This window comes from Anomaloglossus baeobatrachus, chromosome 5 (assembly GCF_048569485.1).
Source record: "Anomaloglossus baeobatrachus isolate aAnoBae1 chromosome 5, aAnoBae1.hap1, whole genome shotgun sequence".
NCBI lineage: Eukaryota > Metazoa > Chordata > Amphibia > Anura > Aromobatidae > Anomaloglossus > Anomaloglossus baeobatrachus.
In genome coordinates, this window is record NC_134357.1 from 41,929,564 (window position 1) to 41,943,178 (window position 13,615).

Below are 13,615 nucleotides of genomic sequence, written 5' to 3' on the forward strand. Positions count from 1 at the left end.
ATATTACAATGGGACACGTGTATATACCTGAGTGCCAATAATTAAGAACAGAATTAGCGAGATTAATTCAAGGGATTTTATGCAAATGAAGCTCAATCATTGTGTAATGAAACATTCCGTTATGTTCTAATAGACGGTAACGATTGCAAGTAACAATGTCCGACCATTTGCAAGAGCTCTGCTTGCTGCTATGAAATGTCAACATTCAAAAAGATGAGCCCTTTCCCACTATAAAATGTAATATTACATCATGAAGCAGGTGTGTGTGTGTGTGTGTGTGTGTGGAGCGGGCTCCGGAGCTGAGCCTGCACCATACACTGTGGGTGCTGGATATTAGAGATGAGCCAATCTTTTCAATTTCACTGAACTGGGCCAAAAAACTTGATTTGTGGCGAGAAAATTTGTGCGATGGAATACTAGAAAACTTTTAATTGTTCAGAAAATACCCATGTAGAAGAGGAGAGAGACAGAGGAGCCCGCTGACCATAAGAGCTTACACTCTACAGGAGAGAGAGATGACCCTGCTGAATATGAATATAAGAGCTTATACTCTACAGGAGAAAGGACCGCACTGCTCATAAGAGCTTACACTCTACAGGAGAGAGAGGACCCTGTTGAAGATAAGAGCTTACACTCTACAGAAGAGAGAGAGGGTCCCACTGACCATAAGAGCTTATACTCTACAGGAGAGAGAAAGAGGACCCCGCTGACCATAAAAGCTTACACTCTGCAGGAGAGAGGACCCCACTGGCCATGAGAGCTTACATTCTACAAAAGAGAGATAGAGAGAGAGGACCCCGCTGAATATAAGAGCTTATGTGACGCCTTGGACAAGCCAGGTAGTCACAGATAGAGCCCCGCACAACACCAGTCCCCTAACAAGGTGACAGCTGCCAAACACTATAACCCTAGTCACCTCCCTCAGGGCTGGATGGACACACCAGGGGGGCGGAGCCAGGCAGTTGGCACGCCCACCGAAGACTTCAGAGAGCCTGAGGCAGGAAAACAGCACACAAAAGGAGTGGTGTTTAGTTGAGAGTGGAGTAGAGCAGGTCAGGCCTGTGTGACAGGCCTGTAGGGGGTGGGCAGACCCCTTACAAAGGAGCCCGGAATGTTGATGCTGTTTAATAAAAATGTTTTTATTGTATGTATATTGGGTTAGGGTACCCCCTAGTGGCCGGGTGGGACGACTGTCTCATAGAAACAAGTGGTAGGAGGAGCCGGCAAGTTAAAGGGGAGGGAGGCAAAGTGGTGTGGAGAAAAAGTGTGAGATCTGGCAGGCAGTTGGTTGTGGGACGGGAGAGAAGAAGCAGAGCAGGGGCAGAGTGTGGGAGCTGGATAAATGAGAAGCCGGAGAGTAAAGGAGCGGGCAGAATCTCAAGCGCGAAGCAGACCGGTGTGGGTCCGGTTTGTGGGTAGCCATAGTGGGAGCCGGGTGAAGCAGAGTAGCCGGGCACATCCCCACTGGAGAAGACGCCAAGGGCAGGTTTCCCCCAGCTAAAGCAGTGTACAGCCATCTATATCTGCATATCTGCCGGTTGTGTGAAGAAGCGGTGAACAATAAAAAATGCTTAATGATTTCACTGAAACACGTCTGAAGAGTGTTTGTACGTCGGACGACCGTTGCACCACCACACTCTGCCCCACCATGACACCTCCTGTCCCCAAAGTGACGGTGGAACCAGGGGTAAGCCTGATAGCCAGGGCCACGACTACAATCCCCGAGGCACCCCTGGCACACCGTTACATGTGGCGTAGTCGGCAGGATGCGAATTACATGCAAGGGGCCCCGACCCAAGAAGACGGAGACCAACTGGTGCTTAGGGCACAGGATCCGGATTATTGGAGAAGATTCCCGATCCCATGGTGGGAAGAAGAAGCAGTGCCTGCAGCGTTGGACCGGGCACAAGATGGCGGCAAGATCGCCGTCATCTTCAAGGACGCAGAAAGCGCGCGAAAAGTTGGCGCCAAAAGAAGAGCCTGGGGCTGGCCGGTGCCGAAAAAGAAGTTCGGAGTACTCCGCCCAAAGAGGGGAGGTGCCGGTCCCAGGGCACGAATGAAGATATGTGAAGTGGGCGGTGTTCCAGAGAAAAAGAAGAACCGCCGCGGAGGGGTCGACCTGATGTGTGAGGCTGGGGGTGGAGTATACCCAAGAGCGGGAAAAATAGGCCCGCCTCCACTTCCTCCAGCATCTCCACTGACCCCGCCGCCATTATCAGAGTTGCCGACTGCTAACGAGATGGAGACCTCCAGACAGCAGCAAGATGTGGTGGCCGCGCTGGCAGCCACTAACCTGGGCCGAGGACGTCCTTAGCAGACTGCGGCTGCAGCTGCGGAAGCACTTCCTATCAACATACCGGCTGTAACAGGAGGACAAGAGCGCCCGACCAAAGTGACCTGGGTTACAACGTGGGACGCTGTGACCGGAGAGACCACGACTGAGGTCCGGGCGACGTACACCGCTCAGCTGCCATCGGGGAATCGGCCCCTGGGAACCCCATACCCATACCTGGAGACACCCCCTCCAGTCGCGGTGGGACCGTCGACACCTGTTCCAGTTCAGGCTCCGGAAGATTCACACGCCCGGAAGCTGGAAAAGGACAACTGGGGTTTCTTTTGGGACCCAGTACAGCCATCACCCCTGCCTACACGAAAGTCCCCATCCCCAGAACCGGACCCGGTACAGGAGCGGCTGCTCGCCGAGACCGTGGCCCGGGAAATGATGGGTGGTTCCCGGAGTGAGGAGTTCGAGCAACAGTGCACCACAGGAATTGTGGTGAAGTTTAATCAGAAGGAGGGTTACGGCTTCATCAAGGATGAAGAGACCGGCGATGACTATTTTTATAACAGAGTGAACCTGGACGTTGAAGGCTTACCCCAGCGCCTGCACACGTTATATCCGGGGGAAAAGGTCCGGTTTATGCGAGAGGTGGGATGCCGAGGCCTCTTTGCAGTCGGCGTAACCCGGATGCCTACCTCACAAGAGGCTGCTCAATGGCAGCAAGAACTGGAGTGGGAGGAATGCCAGTACCGGCGGCGGTCGCAGCCAAGACCGGTGCTGGCTGAACTCTCCTACCCGAGACGCACCTTGGCCGTAACTCCTGAAGTGATGCCCGGACCGACTGCTGACCCGGAGAAGGGAACCCCGGCGGTGATGGCTATTAGCCAGAACATAACCACACATCCGGTAATTGTCATGGACATACCTCAGCCGCCTCGTGCAGCGACCCCGTCACCCCCATCGGGGGTTGAGGAGACCAAGGCACCGGAGCCCACCGTCGGTTATGAGCCCTTCCAGAGGCTGCGCCGGCTGCCCGGGCAGTCCTTGTCGGACTATGTGAGGGCTCAACGAGCCGAATGGAAACGGGCTTTGCACCCGGAGTGAAGTGCCCTGATCGGCTTGTTTGAAGATCGGCGTTGTTTTGAACCGGAAGAAGTTTTATTGTTTATCACCGTTTAAGCTGCCGAGCCCAGGGAGAGCCTGCTGCTGGACTGAGCCAGGGGCTCCCTCCGCGTCATTGAAGAAGATTTTGCCGCTGTGTGTTCCTGCCGTCTAAACGTCTAAGACCGGGAGTGCTGCAAAAGCCTCCGGGCAGAAGCTCCACTAAGACCGGGAGTGCCTGCCGACGGCCTCCGGGCACGACTAAGACTGGGAGCTTCCAGGAGGAACTCCGGGCGCTGGACTGGTGTACCCCCGTTGGGTGCCCTAGGGTACGCATGGTTGTCGTTCTACTAAAATGACTTTGTTTAGTTTTTAAATGTGTTTTAGGGTTGTGCCTTGCCGGGAGGCTCAGGCTTTAAGAGGGGAGGTATGTAGGGGGTGGGCAGACCCCTTACAAAGGAGCCCGGAATGTTGATGCTGTTTAATAAAAATGTTTTTATTGTATGTATATTGGGTTAGGGTACCCCCTAGTGGCCGGGTGGGACGGCTGTCTCATAGAAACAAGTGGTAGGAGGAGCCGGCAAGTTAAAGGGGAGGGAGGCAAAGTGGTGTGGAGAAAAAGTGTGAGATCTGGCAGGCAGTTGGTTGTGGGACGGGAGAGAAGAAGCAGAGCAGGGGCAGAGTGTGGGAGCTGGATAAAGGAGAAGCCGGAGAGTAAAGGAGCGGGCAGAATCTCAAGCGCGAAGCAGACCGGTGTGCGTCCGGTTTGTGGGTAGCCATAGTGGGAGCCGGGTGAAGCAGAGTAGCCGGGCACATCCCCACTGGAGAAGACGCCAAGGGCAGGTTTCCCCCAGCTAAAGCAGTGTACAGCCATCTATATCTGCCGGTTGTGTGAAGAAGCGGTGAACAATAAAAAATGCTTGCTGATTTCACTGAAACACGTCTGAAGAGTGTTTGTACGTCGGACGACCGTTGCACCACCACACTCTGCCACACCATGACACCTCCTGTCCCCAAAGTGACGGTGGAACCAGGGATAAGCCTGATAGCCAGGGCCACGACTACAATCCCCGAGGCACCCCTGGCACCCCGTTACAGGCCTGTGACAGACTGACAGGTGCCAGGGTTGGAGCCCGGGCACCTTTGGCTAGGAGGCATACGCAGGCCTCTGTCTGCAGGAGCCGGGAAGATGGCTTGGTGGAACCGTGGTGGACCGAGACAGGGTAGTGGCCCGCCGGTACTGACCCGGGGAACCGACTCAGAAACCGGAGCACAAGAGGGGGTACTCAGACCCTGAAACGAGGTCTAGAAACTACTGGACTGAGTTAATTAACTGATTGCGGTCTGGACTTTAGGTCCTTTCCCACCCAAACTCCCTCATAGAAGACAACAGCCCAACAAGGGGGATAAGCAGCCACCGCCACGGCTCAGAGATCCCACGGGCCAGCGTCTGCAGGCAAAGGGCTCCTCCGACATACACAAGCCGGGGAGCGGACTCCTGTATTGTAAGTTCAGGTAGTACATCATCACAACCAGGTGCAGGAGAAAGGCAGAGACCACCAACCGGGTGGGGTAACCCGACTGCAGCCGGCTGCGGGCACCGACCACCATCATCTTGGTTTACCAGAGACTCGAGTGTTTCATTCTAATAGTGAGTACACCAGTGCCCTCCGGCCGCTCATCTCCCTGCACCGCCAAAGCACCCCCATCGGGTCCCGGGGCCACCATCCCTGCCCACGGTGGGGTTAACAACTTGCTGCATACCATCTCCCCCGGGTGTCCCGTAACTGCAGCGGTGGTGTCCACCTTCACCACATCCCGTGGGTGGCGTCACAAACTTAAAACACAGCTCCGGCCGTACACCTACGTTCCCAAACCGCCAACCCCCTTTTAGATCGGAGTGACCGCAGGGGCCCCCGGGGCCGGAGACGCTCGAGCCACCCACCAGCGAGCCCGCATCCGAGCACGGGGCGGCACACTTACACTCTACAGGAGAGAGATACTATTATGCTGACCATAAGAGCTTACCCTCTACAGGAGAGTGAGGGAGAACAGGAGAAAACACACGACCATTATCCAAGGTGCAAAACAGTGAAATCTTTATTGACATAGGGGTAGGTGCGGGGCGGCACAGAACAAGTGAGGGCATGGATCATCTATCAATGACCAAAATATACAAACAATTGTCAAAATGGTAGATATATTGGTCCATCCATAATATACTGCGATAAATCATTTTTCACACGTAAAGACATGTCAAGATGAAATATAAGATATCAGGAGAGTGAGGGAGAGGACACCGCTGACCATAAGAGCCTACACTCTACAGGAGAGAGAGGACCCTGTTGAAGATAAGAGCTTACACTCTACAGGAGAGTGAGGGAGAGGACACCGCTGACCATAAGAGCTTGCACTCTACAGGAGGTAGAGATAGGACCTTGCTGACTATAAGAGCTTACACTGTACAGGAGAGTGAGGGAGAAGACACCGCTGACCATAAGAGCTTACACTCTACAGAAAGGAGAGAGGACCCTGTTGACCATAAGAGCTTACACTCTATAGGAGATAGAGATGACCTCGCTGACTATAAGAGTTTACACTCTACAGAAAGGAGAGTGGACCCTGCTGACCATAAGAGCTTACACTCTACAGGAGATAGAGATGACCCCGCTGACCATAAGAGCTTACACTCTACAGGAGATAGAGATGACCCCGCTGACCATAAGAGCTTACACTCTACAGGAGATAGAGATGACCCCGCTGACCATAAGAGCTTACACTCTACAGGAGATAGAGATGACCCCACTGACCAAAGTGGCTTACACTATAGAAAGCAGATAAAAACAGCACTGGTCCCACAGTTAAAGTCCAAGGCTTTATTTAACACTAGAAGTCCCAGAGAGGGGTCATTTAACATTTCTACCTTTGGAACCCAGAGACGGGTCAAATGACCTGAAGGATTTTAACTAACATCTTATAATCACCGTCTTTTGTTCTGTAATTAAGGCCATTACTGTCGCACCACGGGAGGTTGTTGTTTTCCATTGAGTTTAGCCATTTAGTTTCTAGTTAGTTCTATTCAGTTTATTGTATTTGTTAATATAATTGACTAAGGGTCATTTGACCCTCTTTCGGGACTTCAGGGGGGAGCTCGAAATTTCTGGGACTTCTAGTGTTAAATGGATAAAATTTCAAGGCATATGAAAAAATTCATAGCAATAGTGGATAGGCTGAGATCAAGGCAACGCATTTCTGAACTGAACGGTCCTTAGTCACTGCCTGAATTCAGCGTGTTACATTGGTGCTGGATGGAGCCCTGCGACCTGCCTCTCAAGTTGGATGTATCAAAATCTGGCATTATTTAACCCATTAGGTAAACGCTGTAAATAAAACATTAAAATGTCAAAATTGCCCATTTTCAGTTGCCGCACCTCCTCAAAAAAAATGCAACAGAAAGTGATCGAAACGTTGCACTTACTTCAAAATGGTAACATTAAAAACATTTTTTGGGGTATTTTTTTTACCATTTTCCGCCACTTACATTTCTTTTCTCCATTGGTAAAGTGAATGGCGTTGAACTACAACCTGTCTAGCAAAAAAAATCAACCCCCTCATACAATTATGTTGATGGAAAAATAAAAAAGTGCAAAAATGAGAATTTTTGTACTTTTTACAGAATTACCGCAGGGTCTTTTCACAACTTCTTTAATGGTTGAAATTACATAGTACTTGTAAAAATAAGCAATTTTGGACCTGCTTATACTGCGCACTGTTACTTTTATGCAATGTAGACACCCAAACTGGATGCCTTATTCAAGATGTGGCATAAAACTGCTTGGATCAACTTTCCTTAAAGTGAAAAACCCTTTCCTTTAAATAATATTGTGTCTTGTTAAAGGGAATCTGCCAGCAGGTTTTTGCTATTTAATCTAAGAACAGCATGATGTACGGCCAGAGAACCTGATTCCAGTGATGTGTCACTTGCTCCGTGATTTGCTGTAGTTTCATTACAATCAGTGTTTTATCAGCAGGAGATAATCACTGCAGGGCTAGATCAGCTAATCTGTGTAACCCCGCTCCCACCACTGATTGGCAGCTTGCTGACAATATACATAGGAAGTAGCCAATCAGTGGTGTGGGTGGGGTTATACATGGCTCAGCATTCATTGCATAGCAGAGAAAACAGGGATTTTATCAAAACTGCACTATGCAGATCAGTAATTGATAAATCGATGGAATCGGGTTCTCAATCACTACATCATGGTGCGCTCAGATTCTATAAGAAAAAACTACAGATTCCCTTTAATAGCTTGGTCTCCATGAGGATACAGATTACCTGCACTGATACATTGTAGCAAACTATCAAGGAAAAACACAAATTTATGCTGCTGCTGTATTTAGCTCAGAGGTAATTGTCTAGAGTGGATGCAACTGTAGCAAACTCCCAGTTGTGAACAAGATTTGATCTGTTTTGGTCTCTAGCCACTGAATGGTCAAAGAAATGTTTTCCAAGTATTGGCAGCAATCAGAATGTGTATGGGGAAAGATAATTCATTCACGACCGAAGGTTTAATCTAAAGAATATAAGAGCAGCCTGTTACATTGTCAGCCAATCACTTACCTGCATGTAATACTTCGTTTTCCCACTAGTGGCCGCTGTAGAGGAGCTGTATGACTGGCGGGTGACTGATCGATCGCTGCCGGCTGCAGTGATCAAGGGTTTGTCATTAGGAGATAATAATATTGTATCGGCCTATGTACTTGTGATTGGGGAGAGTGGTCCACAAGTATAAATTTGGGCTCTATTCGGTCCCCAGTGTAGACTAGAATCATATTCCAAATAAACCGCATAAAAGACAACCATGGACCTGAGCCAGATCATGTGTTAAAGTTATGATGATAACCATAAAATGGATTTTGCGTTTTGGGGCTTTAATTGTCACCACTTTGTATATTTGTGGTGTGATAAAGAAGATTTACAACTTTCTAAAAAAACTAAAATAAACTAAAAAATAATTTTTTTGCACTTATTGAAATCTTCATCGTTGTCAAGATTTCTGCTTCTTGTCAGTGAATAGATACATTCTTGTTCGCATGCAAAGAGGAAAAATCTGCACAAAGAGTTTGCCATGAAATGATCTGTTATTTATACAGCTGAATTTGATACATTTTACCACACAGCTATATTGTAACTAGTGATGAGCGAGCACTACCATGCTCGGGTGCTCAGTACTCGTAACTAGTGATGAGTGGGCACTACCATGCTCGGGTGCTCAGTACTCGTAACTAGTGATGAGCGGGCACTACCATGCTCGGGTGCTCAGTACTCGTAACTAGTGATGAGTGGGCACTACCATGCTCGGGTGCTCTGTACTCATAACTAGTGATGAGCGGGCACTACCATGCTCAGGTGCTCAGTACTCGTAACTAGTGATGAGTGGGCACTACCATGCTCGGGTGCTCTGTACTCATAACTAGTGATGAGCGAGCACTACCATGTTCGGGTGCTCAGTACTCGTAACTAGTGATGAGCGGGCACTACCATGCTCAGGCGCTCTGTACTCATAACTAGTGATGAGCGAGCACTACCATGCTCGGGTGCTCAGTACTCGTAACTAGTGATGAGTGAGCACTACCATGCTCAGGCGCTCTGTACTCATAACTAGTGATGAGCGAGCACTACCATGCTCGGGTGCTCTGTACTCGTAACTAGTGATGAGCGGGCACTACCATGCTCAGGTGCTCAGTACTCGTAACTAGTGATGAGCGGGCACTACCATGCTCGGGTGCTCAGTACATGTAACTAGTGATGAGCGGGCACTACCATGCTCGGGTGCTCAGTACTCATAACTAGTGATGAGCGGGCACTACCATGCTCGGGTGCTCAGTACTCGTAACTAGTGATGAGTGAGCACTACCATGCTCGGGTGCTCTGTACTCGTAACTAGTGATGAGCAGGCACTACCATGCTCAGGTGCTCAGTACTCGTAACTAGTGATGAGCGGGCACTACCATGCTCGGGTGCTCAGTACTCGTAACTAGTGATGAGCGGGCACTACCATGCTCGGGTGCTCAGTACTTGTAACTAGTGATGAGCGGGCACTACCATGCTCGGGTGCTCAGTACTCGTAACTAGTGATGAGCGGGCACTACCATGCTCGGGTGCTCAGTACTCGTAACTAGTGATGAGCGGGCACTACCATGCTCTGGTGCTCAGGTACTCGTAACTAGTGATGAGCGGGCACTACCATGCTTAGGTGCTCAGTATTTGAAACAAGCAGGTTGGACACTCGGATGGATGCAACTCAAATACCTGAGTATAATGGAAGTCTATGGGGAACCTGAGCATTTTTCCAGAAGAACTAGGTATGTATTCGTATTGGTCGTCAGTCTCAGAATGTAATAAATTAGGAGTGTGTTTCTATTCTCTGACAGCAAGAAAAGTATAAAAGCTGCGAAACTGAGACGCAAAGTATATTAGAAAGTTACAGAAGTTGGCGCAGTTACATAGAATCCTTTATAATAATTGCGGTTATGTATAAATTGGGTGTAGTATGTTTAAGTTTAACCCTATAGTGACTACTAAAGGGAAATTAGAAAATTGTGATCCTTACGGCTCATGGTGCACACGACCATTGAAATCGGACAAGTGCTATTGTTTTTGGATGTTTGCAGTCGTACCAATGTTATTCAATGGGGCTGTGCACATGGTTGATTTTTGCCAAGGAAAAAAAATCAATGACTTTTTCGCAAAAGTCGGATCAAATCTGGTAACACCATTATAAAGGTCCGTGGAAAACTTTGGACACCTGATGTTTGTGGAGAAGGTGGAGAAACTTTTTTTTTATTCTCCACTTCCGAGAAAATCGGATCCCACTCTGATCATCCCCTGAAGAAACTCTGATCGGCACAATGGACATTTTTCTCGGATGTGGAGGACATGCTTTTGTGCACTGACCCCTTATTGGCATCTACAGTAGACCGGCCTTTTCTTCCTATGACCCACTGTACTATATGGTATATATCCTGCTCAAAAAAATAAAGGGAACGCTAAAATACCATTTTGTTGTTTAAGTGTTCCCTTTATTTTCTTTGAGCAGTATGTATATATATATATATATATATATATATATATATATATAATTTTTTTCAGCACTGTATATATATATATATGTATATATATATATATATATATATATATAAATATGTTTTTTTCGTATGTTTTGGAGCTGTATATATATATATATATATATTCTTTTTTTTTATTTATCTTTTTCTTTGAGCAGTATATATATATATATACATATATATATATATATATATATATATATATATATTTATATAGATAGATAGATAGATAGATACAGTACAGACCAAAGGTTTGGACACACCTTCTCATCTCTAGAACAACTTTTAAGAGACTTTGTGCAGCAGCCTTCATGGTAAAATAGCTGCTAGGAAACCACTGCTAAGGACAGGCAACAAGCAGAAGAGACTTGTTTGTGCTAAAGAACACAAGGAATGGACATTAGACCAGTGGAAATCTGTGCTTTGGTCTGATGAGTCCAAATATGAGATCTTTGGATCCAACCACCGTGTCTTTGTAGAAAAGGTGAACGGATGGATTCTACATGGCTGGTTCCCACCGTGAAGCATGGAGGAGGAGGTGTGATGGTGTGGGGGGGCTTTGCTGGTGACACTGTTGGGGATTTATTCAAAATTGAAGGCATACTGAACCAGCATGGCTACCACAGCATCTTGCAGCGGCGTGCTATTCCATCCGGTTTGCGTTTAGTTGGACCATCATTTATTTTTCAACAGGACAATGACCCAAAACACACCTCCAGGCTGTGTAAGGGCTATTTGACTAAGAAGGATAGTGTTGGGGTGCTACGCCAGATGACCTGGTCTCCACAGCCACCAGACCTGAACCCAATCGAGATGGTTTGGGCTGAGCTGGACCGCAGAATGAAGGCAAAAGGGCCAACACGTGCTAAGCATCTCTGGGAACTCCTTCAAGACTGTTGGAAGACCATTTCCGGTGACTACATCTTGAAGCTCATCAAGAGAATGCCAAGAGTGTGCAAAGCAGTAATCAAAGCAAAAGGCGGCTACTTTGAAGAACCTAGAATATAAGACATATTTTCAGTTGTTTCACACTTTTTTGTTAAGTATGTCATTCCACATGTTTTCATTCATAGTTTTGATGCCTTCAATGTGAATCTACAATTTTCAGAGTCATGAAAATAACGAAAACTCTTTGAATGAGAAGGTGTATCCAAACTTTTGCTCTGTACTGTGTGTGTATGTATATATATATATATATATATATATATATATATATATAAATATATATATTTTATTATTTTTTTTTGAGCAGTATGTATATACTATAAATAAATGACTTGATATTGCCTGATATAGTAGAGCTGACTTTCTTAAGTGTAAAGCGCTGTGGAAATAACAGCGCTATATAAATGAATAAATATTATTATATTATTAAGTATTATTATTATTATCTGTGGTTTTCCATAGACTCTTCTTCGGAGTTTTCACCGTACAGCAGCATTGTAGCCGTAAAGGGTTAACTGACAAATTCATCTCTCAGATGTAGCAGAGAGCTACAAGTTATTCCGAGCTCCGGGAAGATGTCAAACACGTCTCTGCTGCCTCTGGATTTCGGTGCACTGCGCCCCCCAGTGGTTACATAGACTTTTCAATGAATTAAACAAGAGTTTACATTTGTTTTGGGGTCTTTTTTTTTTGGAGCTTGCGCTGACAGGGCATGCTGGCACTTGTAGTACCTCTTCGAATTGGGTACACCGCAGTGCCATACACAGAGGAGAACAATGGGAAGTGCGAGCGCAATCAGTAATACAACGTGCCAGACAATGCGGAGAGGTTGCCCAAGGCAGCGAGTAAAAAAGGGAAAGAAATGGAAGCGTCCGCGAGGAAAGTCTGGAAATCTTACCTTGTGCCGTGGAAGAAACGGAGACCCAGCTAAGGCACATGAGCAGCACGAATGTCTGCAGCGGGAGCGAGGAGCCGTGTTCTGCCTTCAGCCCTTCTGACATTTTATCCTGACTGAGGCGCAGCGTTCATCAGCTGCTGCGGAGAACAGCACCATAACATACAGGGGACTCAGGATGTGAGAGATTTCCTGCATGCAGCTCCGTTAACCCCTCCTGCCGGGGATGATCATCTAAGTCTTTCTCCCTTCAAACTTTTTTTTTTTTGGCAGGGGGGGAGATATGTTGACCGTTGCAATAAATGAGCGTTCAACTGTCTATGTTGGCTAGCGGGAGGCATTGGGATCGTTAGTGGAGGAAGGCCGGCCCGCGAGAGACGCCGGTGCCAACACTTACAGTTCTCAGTACAATGGAACAAATTATCGTCCTCCAGACTTTCTCAGCCGCTCTACTCTGCAGGATCCTAAAGAACCGACCCGGGACGAAAGAACCTGCCGGTGTTTGCAGATCAAAGGGAAAAGTTGGTTGGATGCCTGTGCCCAAAATTTATGAGGTCATGCGCCATTAGATAAAGATACCCTGTAAGGTCGGAATCACACGTGCAGTTTTTGGCGCAGTTTTTTGAGCCAAAGTCAGACCTGGATTTACATCAATTAGGCTGAGTTCACATGTCTTGTAATCATCCGTAATAACGGATCCTACAGAGATCCGTTGCCAAATTGATTTCTGCCGGATCTGGTTTTTTTTGTAACATGAGAGTCTATGGAGACCAGATCCGTTAATGGATTGCTATTTATCTTCTGTTTGAGACAGATCCTGCAACAAACAAATGGATTTGTTACAAATGCAAGAATAACTGATGACTAAATAGTAATCCATTAACGGATCCGTTCTCCATAGGCTCCAATGTTAAGTAATCGGATCCGGCAGACAACAGTTATTTAATAACGGACAAAAAAAGTTTTGTTTGCACAACTTTTTTCCCAAGGGATCTCCGCAGGATCCGTTCTAATGGATGATTACTGGACATGTGAACTGTGCAAACTCAAATCCTGCGAACAGAAGAAACTTTACAGCATCAAAAGAGCGTGAGGCAAGTGAGATCCACGCAGCCTGTGAGCTCCGCTTGAAAGCAAACAGCTTGTAAGTGTGCATCGTGATGAGCGAGCACTAAAGTGCCCGAGTGCTCAAGCAGGTTGGACGCTCTAACAGGCTGAACTTGGGTAACGAGTATAATGGAAGTCAAATATTGGGCAGTCCGGCC

General features: G+C 47.3%; 1 protein-coding gene across 2 annotated transcripts in view; it reads right to left on the bottom strand.

The window, feature by feature from the left end:
- Positions 1 to 12,475, bottom strand: part of ADAM12 (ADAM metallopeptidase domain 12) — a 779,249-nt gene extending 766,774 nt beyond the window's left edge. For both annotated transcript variants that reach the window (XM_075348446.1, XM_075348445.1), the window contains exon 1: positions 12,354 to 12,475. In XM_075348446.1, coding sequence (XP_075204561.1) covers positions 12,354 to 12,456 — 103 coding nt within the window. In that variant the 5' untranslated portion in view covers positions 12,457 to 12,475. The remainder of the gene's footprint in view (positions 1 to 12,353) is intronic.
- Positions 12,476 to 13,615: the final 1,140 nt, after the last annotated feature.